Consider the following 27,201-nt stretch of genomic DNA (forward strand, 5'->3'; position numbering starts at 1 on the left):
TCACCCTTCTTAAAGATGGGGACCACCACCCCAGTTGCCACTCCACAGGAACTGCCCCCGATGACCATGCAATGTTGCAGGGACGTGTCAACCATGACAGCCCTACAACATCCATAGCCTTGAGATACCCAGGACGAACCTCATCCGCCCCCGGGGCTCCGCCGCTGTGTAGTTGTTTGACTACCTCAGCAACTTCTGCCCGCGAGATTGGACAGTCCATCCCCAGGTCTCCCGGCTCTGGTTCCTCCTCGGAATGCGCGTAGGTGGGATTGAGGAGATCCTGAAAGTATTCCTTCCAGCGTCCAAATATAGCCACAGTTGACATCAGCAGCTCCCCATCCCCACTGTAAGCAGCGTGAGTGAGTTGCTGCCTTCCTCTCCTGAGGCGCCAGAACCTCTTTGGAGCTGATTGATAGTCTTTCTCCATGGCCTCATCAAACTCCTCCCACGCCCGAGATTTTGCCTTGGCAACTGCCACTGCTGCACCCCGCTTGGCTATCCGGTACCTGTCTGCTGCCTCAGGAGACCCACAGACCAGCCACGCCCTGTAGGCCTCCTTCTTCAGCCTGACGGCTCCCCGAACCTCTGGTGTCCACCAGCGGGTACGGGGGTTGCCACCACGACTGGCACCGGCCACCTTGCGACCACAGCTAGCAACAGCCGCCTCAACAATCGCAGAGTGGAACAAGGCCCACTCGGAGTCAATGTCCCCCACTGCACTCGGGACATGGTCAAAGCTCTGCCGGAGGTGGGAGTTGAAGACCGTCTTAACAGATTCTTCTGCCAGGCGTTCCCAGCAGACCCTCACTATGCGTTTGGGTCTGTCAGGTTTACACAGCATCTTCCCCTGCCATCTGATCCAACTCACCACCAGGTGGTGATCAGTTGGCAGCTCTGCTCCTCTCTTCACTCGGGTGTCCAAAACATACGACCGCAGGTCAAATGATACGACTACAAAGTCTATCATCGACCTGCGACTTAGGCTGCCCTGGTACCAAGTGTACCGATGGGCATCCTTATGTTCGAACATGGTGTTCGTTATGGCCAAACTGCGGCTTGCACAGAAGTCCATTAACAAAACACCAATTGAGTTCAGATCAGGCGGGCCGTTCCTCCCAATCACACCCCTCCAGGTCAAGCTGTCATTGCCCACGTGAGCATTGAAGTCCCCCAGCAGGACAATGGAGTCCCCTGATGGAGCACTATCTAGCACTCGTTCCAGGGACTCCAAAAAAGGTGGGTACTCTGAACTGATATTTGGCCCATATGCACAAACAACAGTCAGGACCCGTTCCCCGACCCGAAGGTGCAGGGAAGCTACCCTCTCGTTCCCCGGGGTAAACCCCAACACACAGGCAGAGAGTCTTTGGGCTAACAAAAAGCCAACCCCAGCCCTCCGCCTCTCACCCGGAGCAACTCCAGCAAAGAAGAGTATCCACTCCCTCTCAAGGACTTGGGTTCCAGAGCCAATGCTATGTGTCGAGGTGAGTCCGACTATCTAGCCGGTACCGCTCAACCTCTGCCACAAGCTCCTGCTCCTTCCCCGCCAGCGAAGTGACGTTCCATGTACCAAAAACCAGTTTTCTTGTCTGGGGATCGGACCGCCAAGGCTCCCGCCTTGGTTTGCCACCCGATCTACATTGCACCGGACCCTTCATGTTCCTCATGCGGGTGGTGGGTCCACATTTGGATGAGCCCATGTATCCGGTTTGGGCTGGGCGAAAGCCCGGCCACCAGGCGCTCACTCATGGGCCCCAACCCCAGGCCTGGCTCCAAGGTGGGACCCTGGTAACCCTCCGGGCCGGGTACTCCAACTCTTTGAATTTACTTCCATGAAATATCCTGTGAGTGGGTAATACCCTTCACCAAAATCCACATTCATGCGGACTTGGGTGAAGTGCAGATGAAGGGTGCAAAAGGGGCATGATCAATTTCCAGACTTGAGAATCGGGGCACCATAGGCACTCACACCCCTGCCTGGAATCGCACAATTGAAGGGAGCAAGTGTGAAAATGCGAGTTCTGGGATCGGGCCTAAGCAGCTCAGATATCTTGGAGGAGTTCTGTTATGCGTATATTATGGGTTTTTAGTTGCCTCTGCTGGTTTTACCTGTTTTATTTTGATCGTACAATATTGTGGTGGCATGTTTCATGCCTGTAAGGTGCTTTATAAATAAAGGTTGATTTGATTTGATTTGAGAGGTGGTTCAAGTCCGCGTTTGTGATGTCACAGGAACTTTTTGAAATGGCTCATTAGAGGCATGTAATTACACAGACAGAAAACATGGTGGTTGTTTTTTCATGTTTAGAGGATTTTAGGGGTAGTAGAGAATGGCTGAACAAAAGGAGGCAAAGGGGGGATTTTGCATAGTATCTCCTCTTTAGCACATCTTGAACTTTTCAGAAGATTTACTTTTTTTTTATTATACTGGACAAGATCAAATTCTTTATCCTTACAGTTGTTCCCAAACTGAACCATGTTTTCGGCCATTCTTTCATGATTACTAGATCAAAATCAGGATTTTCTTTTTCCAGCTCTATTCCCTACATTTGGGAGCACATCAGTTTGTTCAGTGGAAACGTGTAGAGACATTAGTTTGCAGCTCTTGCATACAAAAAACTGTCCATTTTTAGAAATAAGTTTTTAGAAAATTACCAGAGAAGCCACTAAGCTCTTCTGGGGAGGACAGCATCCTCAGAGCAGGGAAGTGTGACACAGAAGAATTTGTGTGATTAATAATTGTGTGTTCTAATCTAAACTGCCACCATGCAGCATGGCCTCCATTCTTGATAAAACTGTCAGGGGAAGAGAGGCAAAGCTGAAGGGCAGAACTCTGAAAGCATCTGACCTTCTTCTTACAATTGCTGAAATAAAATGAAGAACCAGGTTTATTCAGACAAACTCAAAAATGACCACTTAAGAGTTTTTCTTGATTGGTTGAGCAAAAGTGCTCTCCATATTTGAGCCTCCAGAGTTCAACGAAAAGTGTAGCCTCTTTGAGAGGTAAGTGAAAGACTTTTCAGTTAAATGACAGTTTGAGAAATAGATTTATCTTTTTTTTTTTAAGAGCTGAGCAGATTGAAAAAAAATCCCATTTTTCTGCAACGTTCATCGTACTGCTTAAACAGATTAATCCACATTTCTATGAAAAGTTTAATGTATAGCTTTGTCAGAAGTAAATGCAAATGAAGTTACTCTAAAACTGAACTCTAAAGCTACACAGAAGGGATTCCTTCAGTGTGGTGCGCGCACCCCCAGGGTGCTAACGCTAGGGGGTGCGCAAGGGGGTGCGCGAGGTGAAAAGTGTAATGGCTGCAGAGCTCAGAGAAGTCTGTCATATGTCACCATTAGCGCAGCCAGAAACTCATTTGTGGGTGGGCCTGAGAAAAAGTAATTGGGCCCAATAAATGCAACTGAAAACAAGTACAGTATATTTTGTGTGTGTGTGTGTGTGTGTGTGTGTGTGTGTGTGTGTGTGTGTGTGTGTGTGTGTGTGTGTGTGTGTGTGTGTGTGTGTCCTCCGCTTGTGCCCTAGCGTCATAATAATAATGCGCTCCGAGCTTCAGCGCTCTGACCTGTGAACACTGTTAATAGCAAGATATGTTCCGTATTTGATCATTTTTATCGGTGTTGGAGGAATCTGAAGGTGGTGAGTTATTCTGGCAGATTGTAATTAACACCTGTCTCATGCAGGTGTTCTGACGTTGTAAACCTCACACACAGAACATTGTGGATGTAACAAAATAAATCAAGAAATGATTCCCATCTGAGCATTTTAGCATTATTATATTATTATATTAGCACACTGACTGTGGGACAGCATTCTAAACGTGTCGGGCTATTAACAGCGCGCTGAAGATCTGAAGTTCAGAGTGCGTCTGTCAGAGGTCAGACGCGTTCCAGCGGAGCCACGGCTCACGGGTGCACATGTGAGCACATCTGGGCCGGGCAGAAGTCATTTTACAACATTGGTTTAAATAGCGCCAATAACGAGATGCAGTGACTGGAGCGGCTCATGGAGCTGTGCAGCACACACACACACACACACACACACACACACACACACACACACACACACACACACACACACACACACACACACACACACACACACACGCACACACACACACACTCACACACACACTGATTCAACAAGCGTACGCTGTGCTGTGCCGTCAGAATGAAGGCAGAAATGAGCGCTGCCGCTTCCGTGATAAAAAAAAAACTTCTAAGAGGTTTTATAACAACATTTTTCATTCAATATCATATGGGGCAGCAGTAGCTCAACAGGTAGAGCGGGTTGTCCAGTAATCGGAAGGTTGCAGGTTCGATCCCGGCTCCGGACAGAGAATTCTGCTGTTGTGTCCTTGGACAAGACACTTAACCCACGTTGCCTGCTGGTGGTGGTCGGAAGCCTCCCCTCTGTCAGTGCGCCCCAGGGCAGCTGTGGCTACATCGTAGCTCATTACTATCAGTGTGTGAATGTGTGTGTGAATGGATGAATGATACACTGTAGTGTAAAGCGCTTTGGAGTCCTTACTCTGAGAGGCGCTATACAAGTGCGGGTCATTTATCATTATCGTATTAAGATATTAGCCTCTATTTTGGGATGACGTATTAAAGTCGAGTCCGCTCCAGCCAGTGACTCCTCATGAACCTGACCAAAACTCATTCAATTTAAATTCAAATTCAAAAATACTTTATTAATCCCAGAGGGAAATTGATTGCTGTAGTAGCTCAGAATAATAATAATAATCAAGTCATCAAAGAGTTGTTGTATATTACAACGGCTGTTGGCAGGAAGGACCTCCAGTAGCGGTCAGTGTTGCAGCCAAACTGAAGAAGCCTCTGACTGAAGACACTCTTCCGTTGTCGGACAGTCTTGTGAAGAGAATGCTCAGGGTTGTCCATCATTTTCTTGATTCTCTGGAGAATCCTTCTCTGCATTATCTCCTCTAGTGGTTCCACAGTCGTCACCAGAACAGAACCAGCCTTTTTCATTAGGCTGTTGAGCCTTTTCAGGTCCCTGCTTCTGATGCTACTACCCCAACAGACGATGGCTGAAGAGATTACACTCTCAACAACAGACTTGTAGAAGATCTGCAGCATCTTGCTACAGACATTGAAGGACCTAAGCGTCCTCAAGAAGTGCAGTCTGCTGTGTCTCTTCTTGTAAACGGCTTCGCTGTTCTTTCTCCAATCCAGTCTGTTGTCCAGGTGAACTCCAAGGTATTTGTATTCCTCAACCACCTCCACTTCTTCTCCCATGATGGAAACAGTGTTTGACTCCACCCTGTTTCTTCTGAAGTCTAAAATCATCTCCTTTGTTTTGTTCATGTTCAAGGTCAGATGATTGTTTCCACACCATGCCACAAAGCGCTCCACCAGCTCTCTGTACTCAGCTTCCTGTCCATCTCTGATACACCCGACAACTGCAGAGTCATCTGAGTATTTCTGTAGATGACAGGTCTCTGATTTGTACTGGAAGTCTGAGGTGTACAGGGTGAAAAGGAATGGTGAGAGTACAGTCCCCTGTGGTGCTCCAATGTTACTGATCGCCTGGTTTGCTGTGCAGTTCTTCAGCCTCACAAGCTGTGGTCTGTTTGTCAGGTAGTCTTTAATCCAGGCGATAGTTGAGGCCCCCACCTGTGTCTTCTGGAGTTTCTGGCAAAGCACATCAGGCTGGATTGTGTTAAATGCACTGGAGAAATCAAAGAAAAGGACCCTCACAGTGCTGCCTGCTTTGTCCAGATGACAGTGTTACTGCAGCATTTGTTATTCCAGTCCACGTGGCAGCGGATCGTAGATTCAGCCACACCATAAAACAGCAATAAGTTGGTCTGAGGCAAAACTGAACCTCATGGCTATAGCTTTTCCATCTTTTCCCCTATAGACATTTGATTACGCAAGTAGGTGGCCGGTTCAGGTTTACGCAGATCAGAAGGAAGGAGAGAGCTCTGGTTAAACGTTCCTGCTTTAAGAAAACCATTAAATTGCATTGTTTATGTGCTACCTGGGCACTCTAAATATTGATTTAAAATAAATCAAAGGAAATTGTAATGGTATTGAATGTTTATTAATTACTATTTCAAAAGTACATAATACATAAACATAAAAATGAAAGTGATGGGGAAAAAGGTCGATCATATTTTTTAACCCTGTCTGTCGAGTGACTGTTTGGCGTGACGTCTCTCTCTCTCTCTCTCTCTCTCTCTCTCTCTCTCTCTCTCTCTCTCTCTCTGTATATATATATATATATATATATATATATATATATATATATATATATATATATATATATGTATATGTATATATAGCCATGCCCTGATGTGGGGCTGGGGGTGCGTCGACAGGGTCGGGACATAGAAGGGGGTGCACGGCTAAATAAGTTTGGGAACCACTGTTGTAGATTAAAGGTGACGTTCATGTTAATGAAAAATTCTGATGTAACAAACGCTGTAACATTCCATATACGTCCCATGCACTCTCACATTATATTCCAATTGAAAAGTTGTGATACAAATGTAGCAATGAAGCCACTGCTTTCAAACTGGTTTCACTGTTTATTGAGTCATAAACGTAACCAACCTCACATTGGACAACACTCTGCTGACCAGAAACTGCACTTAACATTTTTGTGATTCAGGTATGAAAGTTAGTGAGAGCTCTCTACCTAATTTATGGAAAGAACTGTTTACTGTGCCAGTAGCTAATATAAAGGCTAGTCGTCAGTGGCGCCACTAGAAAATTGCTGCCCCCACCAGGTAAGACCACTTGAACCATAAATTCATCTTATTTATTCAAGACATAAATGTAAAACCCAATAATAAAATTATACAAAATAATGAGTATAGAAAAAAATCAGAATAAAACTTATATTATAAAAAAAATTATATATGTTTCTGCTGCTCTAGTTTATATCTCCACAGTGTTTTGTAAAGACAGCAACAGGTGCATTAAACAAACAAAACAAAAAAATTCTAAAATTAATTTTGAAAAAAACATTTCAAATAACTGAAATGTATTTTTCTGAAATGTTTGTCTTTCTCAAATTTGAGTTTAGTGTTTTGGATACATTTGTTTTCTAATATATAAGAATAAAGGGGTAATGCATCACCACAGGGCCAACTGTCCCAGAACTACCACAAGAACTATTTTGATGTGCCACCCCAGAATTTCCTTTGGCCCTGCTTGGCCCTTATCAAAACTTTCTGGGTACGCCCCTGCTAGCAGGTAGCATTTTCAGTCAGCAGACTGTCAACAAAAAGCACAATAAGAAGACAAAGAAGAAGAGTTTTGCTTTTTTGTGGGCATCATGACGAAGTAAAAGTAAGATGTCTTTGGAGGTCAAGAAAACAGCTAAAACTAGAGTGAACGTCAGAATCAGAAAAGTGTTTTAGTCCATCGACGTGGCCGACACTATTTCGATGGAGCTGAAGGAGGCTACGAAATCAGACTCATAGTAACCTGGCTTTGTTGTTACTGAACTTGCAAGTAATAACTTATTTTTTGTCAAATAGTGGGGATCTTTTAATTTATGGTGTAGTTTATCATCAGTTGGCTCATGTTAGCATTAGCTTGTTGTTAGGGCTAGCTTCCACAGGCTGTGGCAGGTTTGTGTATAACATTTGTAATTCTGTTTTCCACCAGTAGGAGGAAGAAGCGGTAAACATGTTTAGTGTTGCTTGAATCCATCCACGGTCAAGCCACGCTATTCTAGAGCGACCTAACAGACATTTAATTTTATTTTACAAGTTGGTGCAACAACTTTCAACATTTTGTTTTCTGTTGGGTCTAAATCCAGTACCTGTGTCTTTGCATGTAAACTTCGCCTTTGGGTCACACATCCTTTTCGTGCCTTCACAGTCTTGCTCGTCACTTCCATCCTCACAGTCCTTGTCTCCGTCACATCTCCAACGCTCTGGGATGCAGGTGCCATCTGCTATGCAGTGGAATTCGTCCTCGCTGCACTCAATCACAGACGGCAGCACTGAAACAGAATGATCATCAACTTTTTTAATATTGATTTTTTTCAACCTGTAACTACAACACCAAAAATAACACAATGGAAATGTTTTTCTGTTTTATTTTTCATTCATGGAGGATAAAAAGGGTTATGAAAGGAAAAACTTCTTAAAATTCAGATAACAATAAGGTAAAGTAACTAATTAATGTACTCAAACATAATATTTATAACAGTTTTTGGAGTGCTTAACTGTTTAAATTTTATATAAAGACTAAAATATACTTTACAAAGTAGCTGACCAGCCACAAAAAACGGTTTAAGAGCAGACAGTTTAGCAACTATAGAGTTAAAGTTTGAAAGCTTTCTAATGTTTAAGTACATTGTTATTAACCCCCTGTAGACTACTGTTCACCAGTTTTCATCTGATCACTTCTGGACTGAAAGTGTACAGTTTTAGAATTAGTTACTTCATCATAAAACTTATCAAAAGTGTAGTGATCACAGATACAATTGGCCAAAATGAGTTTTCTCTGCAGGGTGGCTGGGCTCTCCCTTAGATATAGGGTGAGAATCTCGGTCATCCGGGAGGGACTCGGAGTAGATCCGCTGCTCCTCCACATCGAGAGGAGCCAGTTGAGGTGGCTCGGACATCTGGATGCCTCCTGAACGTCTCCCTGATGAGGTCGTCCATTTAGGAGGAGACCCAAAGGAAGACCCAGGACACACTGGAGGAACCATGTCTCTCTGCTGGCCAGGGAACGCCTTGGGATTCCCCCAGAGAAGTTGGCTCAAGTGGCTGGGGAGAAGAAAGTCTGGGCCTCCCTGCATAGGTTGCTGTCCCTGCAACCTGACCCAGAATAAGCGACTGAAAATGGGTGGATGGATATGTCTGTACCCTTCACAACAGCTGGTAAAGTGTATTCATTATTATCATTTCATTTTTCATATGGGTTAAATACTGTAGCTTAAAAACTTAATTGCATATCAACAAAACAGAAACCACTACAATATGAAGCATTGCGCATGTCTAAGAATAGATTGGGAGCAATAAAAAAATATACTGTTAAAACAATAAAAAACTATTTTACAGATTTTACCTAATTAAATAAATAAAAAGTAGTCATTCTATGCCATGCTATACACACCGCAGCACTTGCTTCACTATCACAGACAGATATATATTTTTTTCACAGGAACTACACTGTATTGAAATTCATTCAATGCAGCAACTCAGACAGAAGGGGAATGAAGCGTCCTGCAGCACACATCAGGGTTTAGTTTGATGAATTGTCTTCACATTTTAGTGACAAGCAAGTGAGCTGAGCATTTTCTGGGACCTTCCATTACCTCCTTGAAATAATTAGATTAAATGACAACTTCTGATGGTAACATTCCCACACAAAGAGAAGAAGTAAGGTTTCTTCACACACGAGTCAGCTAGCATAAGATAATCTGTAATTATCACATCTAAATCTATGTGTTGTAAAATAAAAAAAAAACATTCACAGAACATACAAGCACCAGACAGATATGTGTCCCTCTATTTATTAAATGGAAGTTAAATGGAAAGCAGCTTTAAAGACCAAGTTCTTTTTTTTTTTTTTTACTGCGATTGAGTGAAAACAGCAAAGGTGGCATTGGCTCATTGGAAATGACTTTGGCATCACCTTTGGACTAATTAAACTTGGCCTTTTCCTTGAGTCAAGAGCAGATCGAGGTACTTAAGTTCTTTATTTAGAAAAAGATTGTATTTTGCATCTTATTTGGCAAACTGTCTCATTGACTGACATTCGAAGCAGCTAAACCTAACTCAGGGTCTCTGCAGGTTTAAGGGAGCCACATTTAAGACTTTTTAAGACCTTTTTTAAGGCCACTTTGACCAAATTTAAGCTATTTCTTAATTTAATTTAAGCTATAATTTCCAGCTACTGCCTGAAACCGGTGCTAACCATGTCGCGAACGTGGGATTAGCCATCCAGTTACCATTAAACTTGCACTTCCCCATGGCACAAGCTTCCACTAGCTTAACCAGCTAATGTGCTCATCTAAAAATAGCCTCCTTTCACAACCAAATGAATGTGTGCGGTTCTGCTTACGCCAACATCATACACAAAAAATGCTGAACACTAACTAGATATTCACGAAAATTTTATAGAAATAAAATAATCTTGTGTCTTTGGTAATTTAAGACCTTTGGAAACTGGATCTAGGGATTATTAGTCATTTTTAAGGATTTTAGGGCCTTAAATTTGGAAAAGCTGATTTAAGACTTTTTAAGAATTTTTGAGGACCCACGGATACCCTGCTAACTGTAAATTTCGCCCAACAACTGAGATCTGTTTATTAGTTGAAGCCAGACTATGTATTCACGCATAGAATGGCTATGATGTTCAGGCATCTCCCCTTTGATTGGCTAACAGCAACACAACTCTTCCACTGACTTTGCTCTGCAAAGTTGATGTTTTATCTCCACAAATAACACAAGCCTGAAGAAGTTCAGCCATATTGTGGCATTACTAATGCTAACAGTTAGCTTCTACTAGGCGAGATGTGCTCTGCTCTCACCTGGAGGCTAAATCAACAACAGACTTCCTTGTTCAGAAGCCAAGATGGGTGATTCCATGAATGACAATTTTCAATGAGACACATAATTTCTATCAGTAGCTAATGCAGGAAAAAGAGGTAGAAGACTATTTTCATGTTCAGCCCTGCATGGTAAACTTAGAGTGACCAGTCATATTTAAAAAATAACAAGTAAAATACTGTTTCTCAGTGAAATTGGTCTTCACCTATCAGCCACATGAGCAAAGCTAATCAAGAGTTAATGATTTTTTTGTTATTCCACATGTTCACAACATTGTACAAAGCAATAATGATGATCTTACATGCAGATCCACCTCTGCAGGTTGTGTTCTCATCGCTAAAGTCACCACAGTCGTTGTCACCATCGCAAGCCCATTGGTCTGGGATGCAGCGACCACTGGTGCACTGGAACTGGCTGTTAGAGCAGGTCTGAATGCATCCTGCTTCATCGCTGCCATCACCACAGTCATCATCTGTGTGCATAAAGGGATTTTTAATTTTAAAAAAAGCAAATGCAGATATTAAAATCATTGGGCAAGTTTGTTGGAGCTCTCACCTGAATCACAATGCCACTTGACACTGATGCAGCGGCCATTTGAGCAACTGAACTGGGTGAGAGGTCTGCAGGTGGGGAATGCTGGAAAAAAATGTAAAATTAAAATTGCTGCAGTGGATGCAGGATCAAGGATATAATTCAACCCAAAAATCACCAATGAAATTTGGCATTGACTGGTGCGCAAATGCAATTTATACAACAGTTAGTTCCGCCCGAGTGATTTGATTGGTCAAGATACTTTCCAAGAGTGCTGATATTGGACTATAATGACACTGGGACTGTTTACAAAAAGTATCACTCCACTGTGCACAGCCTTTCTAACCGTTATTGTATAAAATGTTTGTGTTGCCTAGCAACAGCCTTGTCTGAGTCTCCGTTTCGTGTTGGGACTAGTTGTGTTGACAGAGCCTGATAAATGATTAAATACATGAACAAATCACAATCTTGTTGCTTATTGTTGTTATAAAAATAAAATGAGCAGGTAGAACTGTTGTATAAAGGCAATATCACACTCGAGGTCGCGCGTTGTTGCTGAATATCAGCACTGATGTGATTATCTACGGCACTCGGCCTGTGGCCTCGTGCCTACAACCGAATCACACCAGTGCTGATATTCTGCAACAACGCGCGACCTCGAGTGTGATATTGCTTAATTAATATTTCAGGTAAAGAGAAAAAAGGTTATGAGCAAACTGTTTAGCACCAAGGATTATTATAAAAGGATATTCATCAACTCATTCTGCATTGCTTTTAAATATTTGAGATGTTTTATTTAAAGAAGACTTATTTTGGAAAAAAAGTTACACTCCAGTTTAAATAATACTCAAAATGCTTCTTCTTTGTTATAGGTGGCACTGGTTGTAAGTGGAAAATAATGTGAAATTCCTCCTCTGATTGAAGCTTTGTACTCAGAGGAGCCTTGAGGTGCTTTGGTTTATTCAGAAATTCCATCTCAACATTCCATCTCTCCATCAATGTGTCCAGTCACAAAACAAGGTGTACAACATGCTGGAGCATGAAAGCGACAGATATAAGCTCTTTGATTTGTTTTACCTCTGTTTCTGTAGTGGTTTATGTTGCTATTGCTTTTTCTTATTAAACGTACAGTATGTAAGAATAGAGAATGACATCCTGTTGTCAAATTTGGTAACTGAAGTCTCTTTTTCTAAGCAAAAAGTTACTTTCTTGCTGTCGTTTCATTAGTTTCATGGCTGTTGTCAGTTACACATCAAATGGGCCATTCCCATCTGTACCGGGTCGGCCTGGGCCGGGTAGCATAGGTTGTTTACATATCTGGGTGGCCTGGTATTTTTCCGGGCCAACCAAGGCTCATTCTCAGCCCTCTTCACGAGGGGGTCTGCTTCAGGCCGACCAGGGCCAACACACCCACTGCTGACAGCAAATTCACACCTTCCATTAGAGCAAGCCTCTGATTGGTGGGTAGAATCAGCCCACATGGGCTTAAGGCAAGGATGTGTGGAATCAACCGGGCCAGGCTGGGGCCGACTGGGGCTACCCGGCCCGGGCCGACCCGGTACAGACGGGAATGGCCCAAAAGATTCTACATGACAAACAAAAATGAGTCATACACAATAAGTAGATCAATACATTGTTAAATCCGGCGTTAGCACTCGTGGATGTTTTACGGTAGGGAGCACTTACTACACTTATTACGGTAATATTTTTCCAGTATTAAGGGAAATACGGAAGTAAAATGCCACGATTCACTCATTATTCGCTTCACACTTGCACGTCCCTCTAATATGACTGTTTGCTTCTAATTCACCATTAGCATTGTTAGTTCAATGTTAGCCTCTAACCTGCTTTACCCAAAATTAGAGTAAAACAAAAGATGCTGTGGCTTCGAAGGGGTACAAAAATAACTTCTAGGTCGCTCCTGTTTACTGGCTTTAGTTCTTCATACAACTCTGGAGCTTTTTGCCTGCCGGTGTTGAATTACAAATGCCGGCACAGGAGCGTTTGCTCGGCATTAACTCTGCAGCCTGACAAACTCATTTTGTAAACATTAACTGCATCTCTCTTTTGAAAAACTGACAACCCCTCAGCCAGCTAAGAATGAAATATGTGTCAATGTAACCTTCCTTCCAACATTACTGAGACATTAGACTGTTAAACTGTATAAAATTCTAACAATGCTTCTTTAACTCCTATTAGGAAATGATTACGATCTATTCTAGTTCAGATGAGGAATACATTGTCAGTGTTGCAGTAAGTAGAGAAAAAAACATTTTCCATTTTTTGAGGGTTGATGACATTGTCAGGACTGACATTTATATTCCCATCACATACCAGCCTAGTTTTGGTATACTGTATACTGAATGCCTGAAGCTTTATTGACTTCTGTATGAAATGTGAGTCTTCATTTGAATTGATTTGTTGGCATCTGCTGCAGCTGTATGGAATACCTTCTGCACATGGAGCAGCTCCACTGAATCATTATCATATAAGTGTCATCTACAGCAGGCTGCGTTTCCCTCAAAGGTCGTAGGTCTCATTGACAGCAAACGACTGCCTGGAATTTAACATTGGTAAAGAAAGGAGCACGAGCATACATAAATAATGAGGGTTTCGAGTAAACAGTGAGCAGAGCTAAAAATGAAACACCGGCATCTATAAATAATGATGGCTTCAAGGGAACAGATAGTCCGACACAAGACATTGTTTGACAAGTACTAAACTACTGACAAACAAAATCCAAATTAACATCAATCTCTAAAGCAGCCACCACGAAGCTTCGGGTATTCCAAAACCCACAGAAGCTCCACCCAAGCTAAGTGAGCTGCCAGAGCTTCACACAAGAGCGCCTGCAGAGAAGTAATGCCCGAGGAAGCTCAGACAACGGTATGGGAGAGAATATGTTTTGCTGCACAGCTTGATTATGATTGAATGAAGCCGAGCATGAACTTTAATTACTGCTTACACCCTGGCTGTTTGTGACTGAGTGTTGGAGCAGCTTAGGACACACAAAGGGAGGCTGACGCGATGCAGCACAGAGCAGCACTTGGCAAACATCAATCACCGTTAAAGGCTGATTTAATACAAATAGTGATTAAAGAGAATCCTAGAAAGTTCCCCCTTTATCCTTCAGATGTTTGCAGCTAATTCTACTGGTTCAACCTCAACCTCATTGATGAAAACATCATTCACAGCCCCAAACGCTCTATCCCCTCTCACATAATAAAAGGTTAAATACATCTTCAAAGAGCGTCAGAAACTTCAGGCCATTATAGCTCATGGACCCCCCCCCCCCCCCCCCCCTTTATATTTTTATAAATTATTCCAGAACGCTGCACCTTTTATCTCACTGACCTTAGCTGGCTTATTGTATAATACTAGAGAGGGACTGCTCTAGAACAGTGGAGGACTGTCAAAAGTATGCTGTTTGTACAGCATCACTCTTGAAGCTGTTGCCACTAGTGAGGACATGTCTAGTTTCTGCTTCAAACAACATGACATCAATAATTCCAGCCTCAAATTAAAAAAACATTTAAAAATGGCAAGCAGCTCTGCACTAGCCTCGAAATGTAGACCAACTGTAGCAGTAGTCAAAAGATTCTGGTCTGCAGGACAGTCTAGCCACGCCCCATTGTAGCCTTATTAGCTTTACGTTTATTGGGCAGGCTTAACACCAGATGTAAGACAGAGAATAACAAAGATGGTGTCGGCTCAGGAATGGTGCTCATTGGAAATGGCTTTAGCATCATCTTTGGATGATTTAGATAGACAGGAGAGGCAGAGAAGCCACGTTGATTGAAGTCCAGTGTAAAGTTTCCAGTCAGTGATGGTTTGGGGTAACATGTCATCTGCTGGTGTTGTGTTTACCAGCACTTCATGTTTCCCAATGCTGAACAACTTTATAGAGATGCAGATTTTGTTTTCCAACAGGACTTGGCAACTGCACAGTGCCAAAGCTACTAGTACCTGGTTAAAGGACCATGGTATCTTTGTTCTTGAATGACCATCAAACTGGCCTGACTGTAACCCCGTAGAACAACTTCAGACCCAACAATTCAGAAGAGCTGAAGGCCACTACCAGAGCAACATGGGCTCCGATCAGTGATCGACTCCATGCCACACCGCATTGCTGCAGGAATCCAGGCCAAAGGAGCCCCAACTAAATATTGAGTTTTATACATGGCTCACACATTTAATGTTCATTATTTTCAGCTGGCCAACATTTCTAAAAATCCTTTATTTGCACTGGTCTTCATTCAAATTCAAATTTTCTGTGATACTGAATTTGGGATTTTCATTAGTTGTCAGTTATAATAATGAAAATTAAAGAAATAAACTTTTGAAATGTATCAGCATTACTGAAATAAATCAATTTTGTTACGATATTTTAATTTTATGACCAGCACCTGTAGAATGGCTTGCCAGGCTGAGCAGCAATTACATTGCATTATATTTCTTCAAAATCATCATCGTGGAGAATTTGGAGTGCAAATGCGATTCAGAAAAGGGTACTTGTGAGAATGCCCACACCCACAGGTGATTCTGCAAACACCAGCACAACCAGCTTGTTTTATTAATGACCACAATTAGTCTACTAGGAGTAGCACAGATTAGCAAAGTCACAAACAAACAGACCTGCTGATATCCATGGGCATGTGCATCACCAGCGGAACAGCCAGCATGTTTCTTGTGGCTAAGACAAGTCCCAAGCATGTATCTAATCACTCGTCTCAGTGTTTGAATGTGTCCCAAAGACCATAATAATTGGATGTGCTTTACACTCGTCTAAGCACATCCAGATGTGTTCTTCTGTTGTTGCTGAGACAAAAGTCAGATCCCATGTGAAGCAACACACCAAACCAAAAATGACTGACTAAATTATCTTTGTAATCAATCATCTCATAGTTCTGGACCTCCACCTGCATCTGTGAATCAAAGCACTGCAATGAATGCAATGTCTTCATTTTCTAACCAGTGCATAGTAAAGCTGAGGTTGATGCGAATGCCATTGGGTCGGTGCCATAAATAAAGATGAGCCATCACAAATTAAGTATAAATCATTCTCTAGTTGTCTCGATCAGCTTTCATGCTAATCCATTTAGGAGTTGGAAAAGTGCCAAATTCTTGGCAGCATCAAGATAAACGTCTGTGCAAAAGTGAGCACATGTAAATCTAATTTCACAGGATATCTGATTCTTCCAGAAATAATTGGGGCGTTTAAACTACACCATCAATTGCCTTATTATTTTTTCTTCCAGACAGACTGATGTTTCATAAAAATGGTGTTTTACAGTATATATAAAAAACAAAAAGATGCTTTTTGCGTTGGTAATTCCTTGTTAGCTATCTTCTGCTGCTTGTAGTGCTGGCCGCCATACTCAAAAAACCTTCACACTTAGCATTTTGTTTTATGTACCATATTAATTATTAATTTTTGTGTGTATCGGGAATCTCGGCCTATCCATAATTTGCCTTCCAGCTTTATTTTTGTGGCCTGATATTTGTCTTTTCTTTCACTTGTGTACTTTCATCACTTCTTTCAACAGCTCAAAAAAGTCCTAGTCAGGTCACAGCACTGGGTATATAAAAGAATGAGAAAAGCCAAAGACCAAAGAAAAGCTTTAAAAATCTCCATAACAGCCCCGGGAACCGCTGATAAAGATGTCTTTCAATGTTTAAACGAGTTTACTTTTTCAGAAGAGACATGTAAACAACAAGAACACAAAAGAAAGGTTTATACATAAATAAAAAGATGGAGAGCTGTAAAATGTGTGCACAGTAGATCTGTTTTAAGTCTTCTAACACAATTCTAACCAAAACGGAAAAAATAAAACAATTATGGAAAATAAAAGTTACATTTTAAAATAAGCACTTTTGTTTTGGTGCACCAGTTATCTCAAATATATTTTTTAAGCACAGACCACAATGTCCCATGGGACTGCTCATGACACACAGCGAGAACACCAGAAAGGTGGCACGCTATGTGCTCCAAGGTTTCAGCGACCCAAACTGCACAAAGTCTCTCCCAATCAGGACCAGCTAACGCCATGAGCCCCCCCCCAAAAAAGCATACGTCACTAAAAGCCGACAGCTAACCAAAATAACAGTGCTGAAACTATGAAAAAGCCCCACAGTAAACTTTCTTTTATTAGTCTCCAAACTGACCTTTAATACAGTGGTGCGCTTGTTCCTGCTTGTAGCTTCCACTGTTGCTAATTCTACTCTCGTCACCCGTTGCTTGCGTCAATCCCTGGGTGAGTTTTCATTGGTTGACTGCAGAAGGGAGTTGCAGGTTTTCAAGAGTGCTTGAAGACTGCTGGAGGCTGACTTATGTTGTGAGGGTGCTCAATAAGCCGTCACTGAGCCGGTCGCACTGGATGGCCGCAGACTTGCACCCTCATCGTTCATCGTTATTTGTCACAATTCTGTTCAGGATGAGAGATTCGTCTAGAACGGCCAAAGAACGCAGTGTTGTCCTGGCATGTATGGTCACCTCTAAAGGTGTCCTAGGATGTATTTTTTTTAAATAATTAGAAAGTGATCTTTGAGCATCTATAAATCATACAGAATTTTGTTGGGGCTCACAATGGCCCATGAACCCTGGTAAATGGCTAAACACAAACCCATAATAATGCCCTACAATGGAAAGACTGGTTTGCTGCTCCCACTTGGCCAGGACCTAACTATTAATGGAGCCATGTGCTAATTGGCCGGTTTATCCCATTGGCTCAGTGCCTGCCTGACGTTAGTAACTGTGTGTTCTGTGTGTGAGATGGAATAAGTATGCACAGAGAACAGAGTGTCCAGCTGGTAGTGGAGCTGAGGTTTGTGGACAAAACAGGAAGAGGACAAGGTTCGTAAGCTGTGGATCTAGCTGCCGTTCATTCATTGTCTGGATATTCCAGTACATTCTGGAACACGAATGGTACTCCAACATCTGTCTTTGATGTTTTTCTCTCGTCCAACAAGGACTTTAGCAGTAGCTCAGGCTGGTGTTAGCAGTACTTTGGGCTAGCATTCTGCGGTTAGCATTACAGTGACCAACATTTCCATATTGCCGATGTTAAAGTGAGTTGGGAAATTCAGATTTAAGGTGGTGTGTCTAAGCTTACGATTGGTTTTACCAGATTTTTTTCCAGAAAGGACCATTTATCTGTGGCTGTGATAGCATTACTAATTTATATAAGAAAGCAGGTCGGAGATGGCAGACTTCTATTTAGCTAAATCAGACACCCCAAGCTGCTTGCCCTGCTGGTAAAACCAGCATAGACCAGCAGAGTTGGTTACCAGTATATGTTGTGTTTTGGTGCTGGTATGCTAGACCAGCACACCAACTATGCTGGTGTGTGCTGCTTTTTCCCAGTAGGATATGTTCAGCAACAGCAATGTAAATGTGGTTTCACATTCTAGAACCCCTTTAAGGTGCTTTTTTTTTTTTTTTTTTTTTTGTCAAATAGCAAAGAGCAACTTTGTATGTGATTATTCAATGGAAGTGCTGTTAAACACAAATTTCACGTCTATCAATTAGAAACACATTGTTACGTTTGTGAGCAGAAACAGTAAAAATGTTGACAGGTTCCTGGCACAGCCATAAATTACACACTCACATTTTGAGCATTTCAAGTGCAAAATGTAAAACGAGTTTTGACATCTCACCTCCTGATGACACAACCTTTCAGTCAGCGATGTAAATCTACAGCTCTGGCATGTCTCGCTAGCTTGTTTTATGCATGCCCGCTTTCTCACCGCAGCTGTAAATAAAACCACTCTGGGCTGCAGAATCTCTGACCATTTCACCATTTGCTGTTAGGCTTCGTTTTTTTATCCCGTCACTGACATTCGAAGGCTTTGTGGAAAAATCAGTTTGAGACCTACTGCAAGAGATTTCGTCAGACAAGTCCCCACAATCGTCCTCCCGATCACAGCTCCAGCCTCGAGGTATACAACGTCCGTTCTGGCAGGAGAACTGGTCCGCTTGACAGGGCCGAGCTGAGGAACAAGAAAAACGGCTACTTAATTCAATCACAGCTGCGTGAGTCGATGCAAGATTGCACTACAGCATCTAATGTTCTGTAGATCACCAAAAACGTCAATGTCTGGCCGGTGCAAACTCTTTATCACTCAATCACACGGTGGAGCCCAGTAGGTGTGATGGCTGTGGGGAAATGTGCTGTTGCTTGATGGGCCGTCAGTCACATGCTGGTGGTGATGCACATGATGGCGCACGGGCAATGTCCTGCTAATGTTGGATATGCCCGTCAATCCTCCAATCAGGGAACATTCATCACACACTGACTAATGCTGCCTGATTGATCCTGCATGGGTAAAAAAAACCACTGAGGACATAGAGATGATGTGATACGCAGTGAGTGCTGCCTCTTGTGCACGTGTTTGAACTCTTTCATACTGGAGGGTTTTTCCTCACAATGGGACTGAAGGAGCTGCACCAAAGCTGAATCTTAAGTAACGAGAGTAATTGCTGCCTTGGCAACACCTGAAACTTCTGTTCAAGATGTTGGTGGGTAAAGAACACCTGCGGCGAGGACATTTTATCCAAGGAGGACAAAAAGAAAAACGATTTAAACATCTTTTTTTTATAAACGATCTGTGCAACCAAGTGCAACAGCAAAGAAGCTACGGTCTTTCATTTTCACCATCTACAAGATCAGACAATGCTAAATTAATTACAATGTCCATTCATCTTGTAAGAAACAGAAAATTAACCACATTATGTCAAATTTGTGGAAGAAGGCTCAGTAATAGTTCTAAGGATGTTGAGGGTTTTTTTTGGCAGGGAAAAGAAGCATTAAATTATTCCAATCAATCAACGAATGTGCAAAAAGAATCAGGACGGACAGATGGCAGATTGCCTTTGTCCTCCGTTTATAAGATGATGCAATTAAAATACGATCAAACACAAAAAATCATAACGGTTCCATTCATACCTGAGCATGTAGTGTTGGACTCATCCTCGTTGTTACCGCAGTCGTTTGTTCCATCGCAGAGCCATCTTTTGGGGATGCAGCGATTGTTGCTGCATTTGAACTGATCAGCAGGGCAGGTGTGGTTATCTGGAGCAGGTAAAACAAGACCTCTCGTGACCTTATGGAAGTAAAACTCAACAAAGTTAAGTAAATAAAATAATTAAAGTGACTTACGTTTTCTTTACTTACAGTGGGTACGGAACATATTCAGACACCTGTCGATTTTTCACTCTCTTATATTGAAGCTGTTTGCGAAAATCAATGCATTTTTTCCTCATTAATGTACCCACAGCACCCCATAATGACAGAAAAACACAGATTTTTAGAAATTTCTGCAGAGTTATTAAAAAAGACTGAAATATCACATGGTCTGAAGTATTCAAACCCTTTGCTCTGACACTCATACATTTAACTCAGGCGCTTTCCATTCCTTCTGATCCTCCTTAAGATGTCCCTAGACCTTCATGTGGGTCCAGCTGTGTTTGTTCATACTGACTGGACTTGATTAGGAAAGCAACACACCTTCCTAAATAACACCTTATAGCTCACAATGCAGAGGTTGTGGTCAAACTAGGAGCTGGAAGCAGCAAGCCGGCTGTGTGATCTTTTAGCTATTAGGCTCCTCTCTTGTGGAACCAACTCCAATCTTTAGTCCGTGAGGCCGACACCTTGCCTACTTTTAAGCCTAGGCTTAAAACATTTTTATTTGATAAGGCCTATGGTTAAACTCTGATGTTAGCCCACATGTGGACAAGTGGGGGAGTAGAGGAAGGTAGAGAATACAGTCGGTAAAGACGGCTCTCCCTTGCCCTGTCGCCAACATGCCTCCATCTAAAAGGCTAGTTTATCCAGAGTTATCTCTGTAGTTATGCTGCTATAGGCTTAGACTGCTGGAGGACATAAATGAAAAATGGCCCGCACTTGTATAGCGCCTCTCAGAGTAAGGACTCCAAATCGCTTTACACTAAAGTGCATCATTCATCCATTCACACACACATTCACACACTGATGGTGATGAGCTACGATGTAGCCACAGCTGCCCTGGGGCGCACTGAGAGGCGAGGCTGCGAGCACAGGGGCCACCGGTCCCTCCGACCACCACCAGCAGGCAAGGTGAGTTAATTGTCTTGCCCAATGACACAACAGCAGAATTCTCTGTCCGGAGCCGGGATCGAACCTGCAACCTTCCGATTACTGGACAACCTGCTCAACCTGTTGAGCTACTGCTGCCCATACTGACCACTTTCCAAACTCCACTACTTTTTTCTACAATTTACTCTTTAACTGTATTATTTCCTGCTATTTCAGCTGTTAACTTTATTTTTTCTCTTAAGTGTTTTTCTCCCCAGAAGAAGCTAGAATGCTTTTCTGCTGAGCTGTGGTGGCCTCATGGAGGGAGCCATCGGCTTGAAAACTGCTTCTAACCATTTGAACATTTTCCCTCTCCTGATATTAACTTTTTACTTTCTTTGACATTGAATGTGCTACTACTAGTTTACCCGTTTAATTATAGATTCACCAGGATAAATACAATAAAGTTGATTTCTCACTAAATTGAATTTTTACTAAGAAATCACAATGTAACCATAGAATTACTACTTGGACTTTATGGTGTGTGTGTGTGTGTGTGTGTGTGTGTGTGTGTGTGTGTGTGTGTGTGTGTGTGTGTGTGTGTGTGTGTGTGTGTGTGTGTGTGTGTGTGTGTGGTGCTGGTGTGCATTTTGCAACCACTAACCCTTATCACTGTGTGGTGATCAGGGACGCGCTAGATGCTACTGTTGTGTTCGTTGACGGTGGTATGTCAGATGACGGTCCAGTGCCTCAAAGCGCTGAGACTTGAGTTCATGGGGGTGGGGGTGGTTGTCTCTGAGTTGCGTTCTGGTGCTTTTGTTAAGGGGGAGGTGTACGGCGTTTCAAACGATGTTTCTGAGTCTGAGGTCTTTGATTCCTTCTGTGGGGCGGTTTGGCAGTTTGGCTTCTGGGGTTTGACACACATGGATCCATTCCACTGTTATTTTCAAGTTTTCCTGTAGGGGTTGTGTGTGTGTGTGTGATCACTGGGGAGAGTACTGGTGTGGGGTTCTGCTGATGGTAGCTCTGTGGGTGCACAGGGGTAGGGATGTTCGTTTGTTGAGCGTATTGGGTTGTGTTGGTTTGGCTGTGGTGGGTGATGTGGCAGCAATGCGCCTTTCTGGCATCCAGCCTGCCCTATTTAATTACGAAGAAGTTGAATGCACGTCAGAGCAAATGGGAATCATTAGGTCAAAGGACCTGCCTGAAGAGCTCAGAGACAGAATTGTGGCAAGGTACAGATCTGGCCAAGGTTATACAAACATCTCTGCTGCACTTCCTAAGAGCACAGCGGCCTCCATAATCCTTAAATGGAGGATGTTTGGGACGACCAGAACCCTTCCTAGAGCAGGCCGTCCAGCCAAACCGTGCTACAGAGGAACAAGAGCCTTGGTGAGAGAGGTAAAGAAGAACCCAAAGATCACTGTGTCCACCGGTCAGGGCTTTATGGCAGAGTGGCCCGTCGGAAGCCTCTCCTCAGGGCAAGACACAGGAAAGCGTAAGAAACTTGTGGCATCTTTATGAAGAAGACCCATGGCTGTGTTAGCTCAAAAGGGTGCTCCTACTAAATACTGAGCAAAGGCTCTGAATACTTAGGACCATGTGATATTTCAAGTTTTTCTTTTATAACAACCGCATACATTTCTAAAATTCAGTGTATTTCTGTTATTATGGGGTGCTGTGTGTACAATCATGAGGAAAAAATGACTTTAATTGATTTTAGTAAACCACAATATAACAGAGTGAAAGACTGATGGGGGTCACAATATTTTCCGTACCCGCTGTAATAGACCTATTTTTATTTTCGGGGACACTCTGATCAGACATTAAACCAGAACAAAACTCCTTAATCTGACAGCTTGTCTTAAAGGAGAACTATTATTTATTTAATCTAATCTTTCTTAATGATTACCTTTCATGTGAATTATCAAAATATTGAAATTATTAACGGTTTAGCCTTACAACCAACTCATAAAGCAGCTTGAACACCAGGTAAAATGTCTTATGTCTTAGGATCAAGCCCCCACAATGCGGCTCTAAAATGGGTCCAAACGCGGAAGTACCAAAAATTGCAGTTCCACCCTCATCCACTGGGGGCTGGTGTCAGAAGCGAGCAAATCCTCATTGACTCCCATGTTAAAAATACCAATTTCACAGCAGAAATAAACATGTTTAAAGCCTGGTACCAAAACATGTTTTTGGTTTAAATTATCTAGTTTACACTCATGACAACTCTGAGGGGGGTGAATTTTTTTCTCACTCTTCTGTTTAAGTGTATTAAAAGCCTAAAATTCTGTATAATTAATGAGCATCAGACCCACGTGACCACAGAGCTAGCTCCGTACGAAAGGCCTCAGTAGAGCCTCGGTCTGGCTTGAAAACTGTTCCAGGATTTTGAGTCTCTGTGTTTGTGTATTCTTGTTTGGATATTATTTGTGCAATTGTTGGACAAAATGACTTGCTGTGGCATTAATTGCACTAATAGAGCGTCCAAGGAGTCTCCACTTCATTATTTTCGGTAAGTAAAATTATATTTATGTATTTTAGGTCACTGCCGAGCTGAGCTTAGATTTTAACATGTACTGTTTAACCATGAAATTTAAATGTAATAGTGTAAAACCCAGTGCATTTACCATAATGCTGCACTTTAGAAAATGGGTTGAAATATAACATGTTGGTGGAGCTGGGTTCCGACTATCAGCTTGTGGAGCTCTCGGGAGACCGATGTTTTCCACCCGGTTCTCCCCTCCCCGCAGCTCGGCGCATCTCTGTCTGATCACGGCTTCTGTGTGCTGTGCGGCTGCCGGCTTGTGGAGGTCTCGGAGACCGATGTTTTCCACCCGGTTCTCCCCTGGCTTCACGGCTTCTGTTTTCTGTGCGCAATGCTGGCTTGTGGAGCTCTGGGATGGAAACCTTTCCACCCGGTTCTCCCCAGCGGCGGCTCTGCACATCTCAGATCGCAGCGGCGCTTGTCTGCTGTGCGGCTGCCGGCTTGTGGAGGTCTCGGAGACCTCTGTGTTCCACCCAGTTCTCCCCAGCGGTCAGCCCGGCGTATCTCTGACTCAGAAGCTCTGGTGTTGTGCACAGTTAACTCCGGTTGTAGCTAGGTTGCTACCTCCATTAGCTTAGTTCCCACCTCCGCATTAGCTTTGGGTTAGCTTCAGGTTAGCTTGTAGCTAGTTCGACCGGGTGTCGTCAGTTGATCCCAGCCTTACAGCCCCACCCTCAGCTCCACCTCTTTTCCCTTTTGTGGAATTGTCTGGGCTTGACGGAACCTGTGACACGGTCAAAATGGTGGTGGCCACCTCCCATTTGGCCTCAAAAACGTGTTATTGGAGCCTATGGAAAGGAGATGTCCAGTATATTTATGTCGATGCTTAGGATTTATGTTTCAATCCAACTCTCCTTCTGACTGGATTGAGACCTTAGACTGTTTTGTGATTATTTCACTACAAAACCTTTACATTTTGCTCCTTGAACATATTTTAAACTCACCTTTAAAGTTTGTTTTTAAATTAAGATGCACTTTTTGATTGTTTTGATAAAGTCACGTTCAGGTAATAAAACATACATTAATAAGGGTAAAAACCAATCTCGTTTGTTTCCCTTTTCAGCCTCGTAATCGGCTCTGGTAGCACAAAGTTTTCTTTTCCGTGAACCCTCACCGCTTCAGAGTTGCACTAAGTGACTGTGATTTCTTCTATTTATTTATTTATTTGTTTTTGTGCATGCCTAACCCAATAAGTACCATTTAGCTGTAATACATCAAGGTCTTAGAGTCAGATTCTGCAAGAGGGACCAGAGATTAGAACAAATTAGTTCTTCTCTAGTTTCTAGTCACAGACATTGCTTCCAACATGTCAAATAAAACTGTATTTAAAAGTTTGCATGAAGTTAGTTTGTGTTGTTAAGGAGATTCACCAACTTACATAGACTCTGTTACAAATGTGCTGAGTTGCTTAGCTTGCACTGACAATTAGAGAAAAGCTCAGTTTCTGCTTAGATAAATCAAGTTTGATTATTGTATACCATACTCCAGCAGCATGGTTAATAGATTTTTTTTCTTTTCATGCTGGCAGATGATTACGTTGAGATAATTTTATGCTTTTGTCGTCTTTGAAAAACCCATTTAAAATCATGTTTATCCAAGTAATTTGTTAAAGAGCAGCTCCTCTTCTGCATGAACAGAACGGGAGACAGCAACACATTTAACACCCCGACTTCAGTGACATTTAGGAACACAGATACTGACAGCAAGAGAGACGTAACTGTAAAAAGCTTAGGGCTCTCTTTGCTTGGTGCACGACAGCGCATGTTAGTATATTGACCCAGATGCACGTGTGATTTTTATGCAGGGTGTTTGTTGACTGTAGAGTAATAAAGCTCCTCACAGCAGCTGTGGCTCTCTTCATCACTCCCATCCAGACAGTCGTCGTCTCCGTCGCATTTCCACAAGGCGCGTATGCAGCGATGATTGAGACACTGGAACTCATCACTTTTGCATCGCGGCGGCTCCAAACCACTGGTGGAAGATTCTAGCAGAAAAGGGAAAAAGAATAAATAAAGAAAAGTTTAAAAAATCATCAAGGGACTTTCCATGAGGTATGCGCTTGGGAGAAATTATTGCCAGAGCTATAATAGCAGGCAAATCAAGTTAATAATGTCCCACAACCCCACAAAATACCAAACAACTGGGATTAGGTTTGTAACTGGAGATCTGCTGGGATAGTCTTGTTGTTTATTAGTGAATTTGCATGCAACCAAAGGAGGTTGCTGTTTGAGCTTTGTCCCTAAGGATGGAACCAGGATGATGGTAGAGGGATGATCTTGGGCTCTCCTGTTTCATTCTGATTCATTATGTCCTCCTACCTGCACAGGTGACATTGTTCTTCTCCAATACTTGGTTGTCAGCGCAGGCACAAACTCTGCCTCCTGGGATGGCGAGGCAAAGGGTACCACAGCCTCCATAATTCACACTGCACGCATTCTCACCTGGGGAGATAGATTACAAAAACAATATGGTGTCTTGTGTCTAATTATACCATTCCAAGTCCAGTTTAAGTGCCGCATAATTGTGCACCTTTGTTTTCGGACCTTTTACAACGTTAAATCCTTCAAAATAACTTCTCATTTTGATACAAGTTTCATTCCTTGCCTAACTATGACATGCCATGAATTGTGGAGAACGCTGCACGTAAAATATTGCATTTGACTTTTTTTTAATCATTGTTGGAGGGATAATTTGTCTTTATGGACAAAACTGTCAGCTTTCAAAAGCAAAAAGCAAAAGCACAAGCAGTTAAGGTTTGTGACACCTTTGTCACTTTCATTTAACGCGTTGCATAAAAAGAAGTGCCTGAGCCAATGAGATAAAGACTTTAGTTTTATGGAAACCCAATCAGTTCTGCTCACAGTACTGGACAACCAATTCATCTATTCGGTGACGTGAACAAAAGGCAAATGTTCAGCATGTTCTCTTGCATGGTTTGATTCAACCATATGCTGACTCGCATTGTGCTTTTTTTCCCCGTCTTGCTTCGAAATAAACAAATTTGATGCAGTTGTATTAAAATAAACACTTATGTTGCAACAAAGGTGCACTTGCATGTTAAACAGCCCTCCTCCACATGCATTACGTTCTGCTTTTACAGATCTTTTATGAATTAACACAACAAATGGTTCCTATCAGGGCCAGTGGATCTCTTCTTTGACAGCAATTTCCGTTCCGCCTCCTGTCTGTTCTTTTCAGCGTCATAACAGACTGAATCGATCATCATTTCTTGCAGAAGTGAGGAAAGTAAACGGGTTTTATGTCCCCAGTGCACCAAACGCTGCTGTTTCTGCGCGTCAAAGCTGGGACCGAGATGCACCTGTTGTTGCATCTTTGATGACAGGAGCCGATAAACATGTAAGAAAGTCCTTGTTGGCCGGCTGAGCGAAAACAGCGAAGGAGAAAATTATATATTTAATTTATTCAACCGTTTGACTGAATAAAGAGCAGCTAAATTATTTCATTATTTGTTTTGTAAAATCTTCATGGTCGCAGTGCTTCATTGTTATTTAGT

At 42.5% G+C, this 27,201-nt stretch overlaps 1 protein-coding gene across 5 annotated transcripts in view; it reads right to left on the reverse strand.

The window, feature by feature from the left end:
- lrp1bb (low density lipoprotein receptor-related protein 1Bb) overlaps positions 1-27,201 on the reverse strand; it is a 481,608-nt gene that overhangs the window by 228,130 nt on the left and 226,277 nt on the right. For all 5 annotated transcript variants that reach the window (XR_011516175.1, XM_070543934.1, XM_070543933.1 and 2 more), the window contains 7 exons: positions 26,006-26,128; positions 25,528-25,671; positions 20,027-20,152; positions 18,957-19,070; positions 11,106-11,186; positions 10,852-11,022; positions 7,808-7,990 (listed from right to left, as the gene is read on the reverse strand). Coding sequence is in view for 4 of the 5 variants with exons in the window: in XM_070543934.1 (XP_070400035.1) it covers positions 7,808-7,990; positions 10,852-11,022; positions 11,106-11,186; positions 18,957-19,070; positions 20,027-20,152; positions 25,528-25,671; positions 26,006-26,128 (942 nt within the window). In the remaining variant the exon portion in view is untranslated. The remainder of the gene's footprint in view (positions 1-7,807; positions 7,991-10,851; positions 11,023-11,105; positions 11,187-18,956; positions 19,071-20,026; positions 20,153-25,527; positions 25,672-26,005; positions 26,129-27,201) is intronic.

Source organism: Nothobranchius furzeri, chromosome 14 (assembly GCF_043380555.1).
Source record: "Nothobranchius furzeri strain GRZ-AD chromosome 14, NfurGRZ-RIMD1, whole genome shotgun sequence".
Taxonomy (NCBI): Eukaryota; Metazoa; Chordata; class Actinopteri; order Cyprinodontiformes; family Nothobranchiidae; genus Nothobranchius; species Nothobranchius furzeri.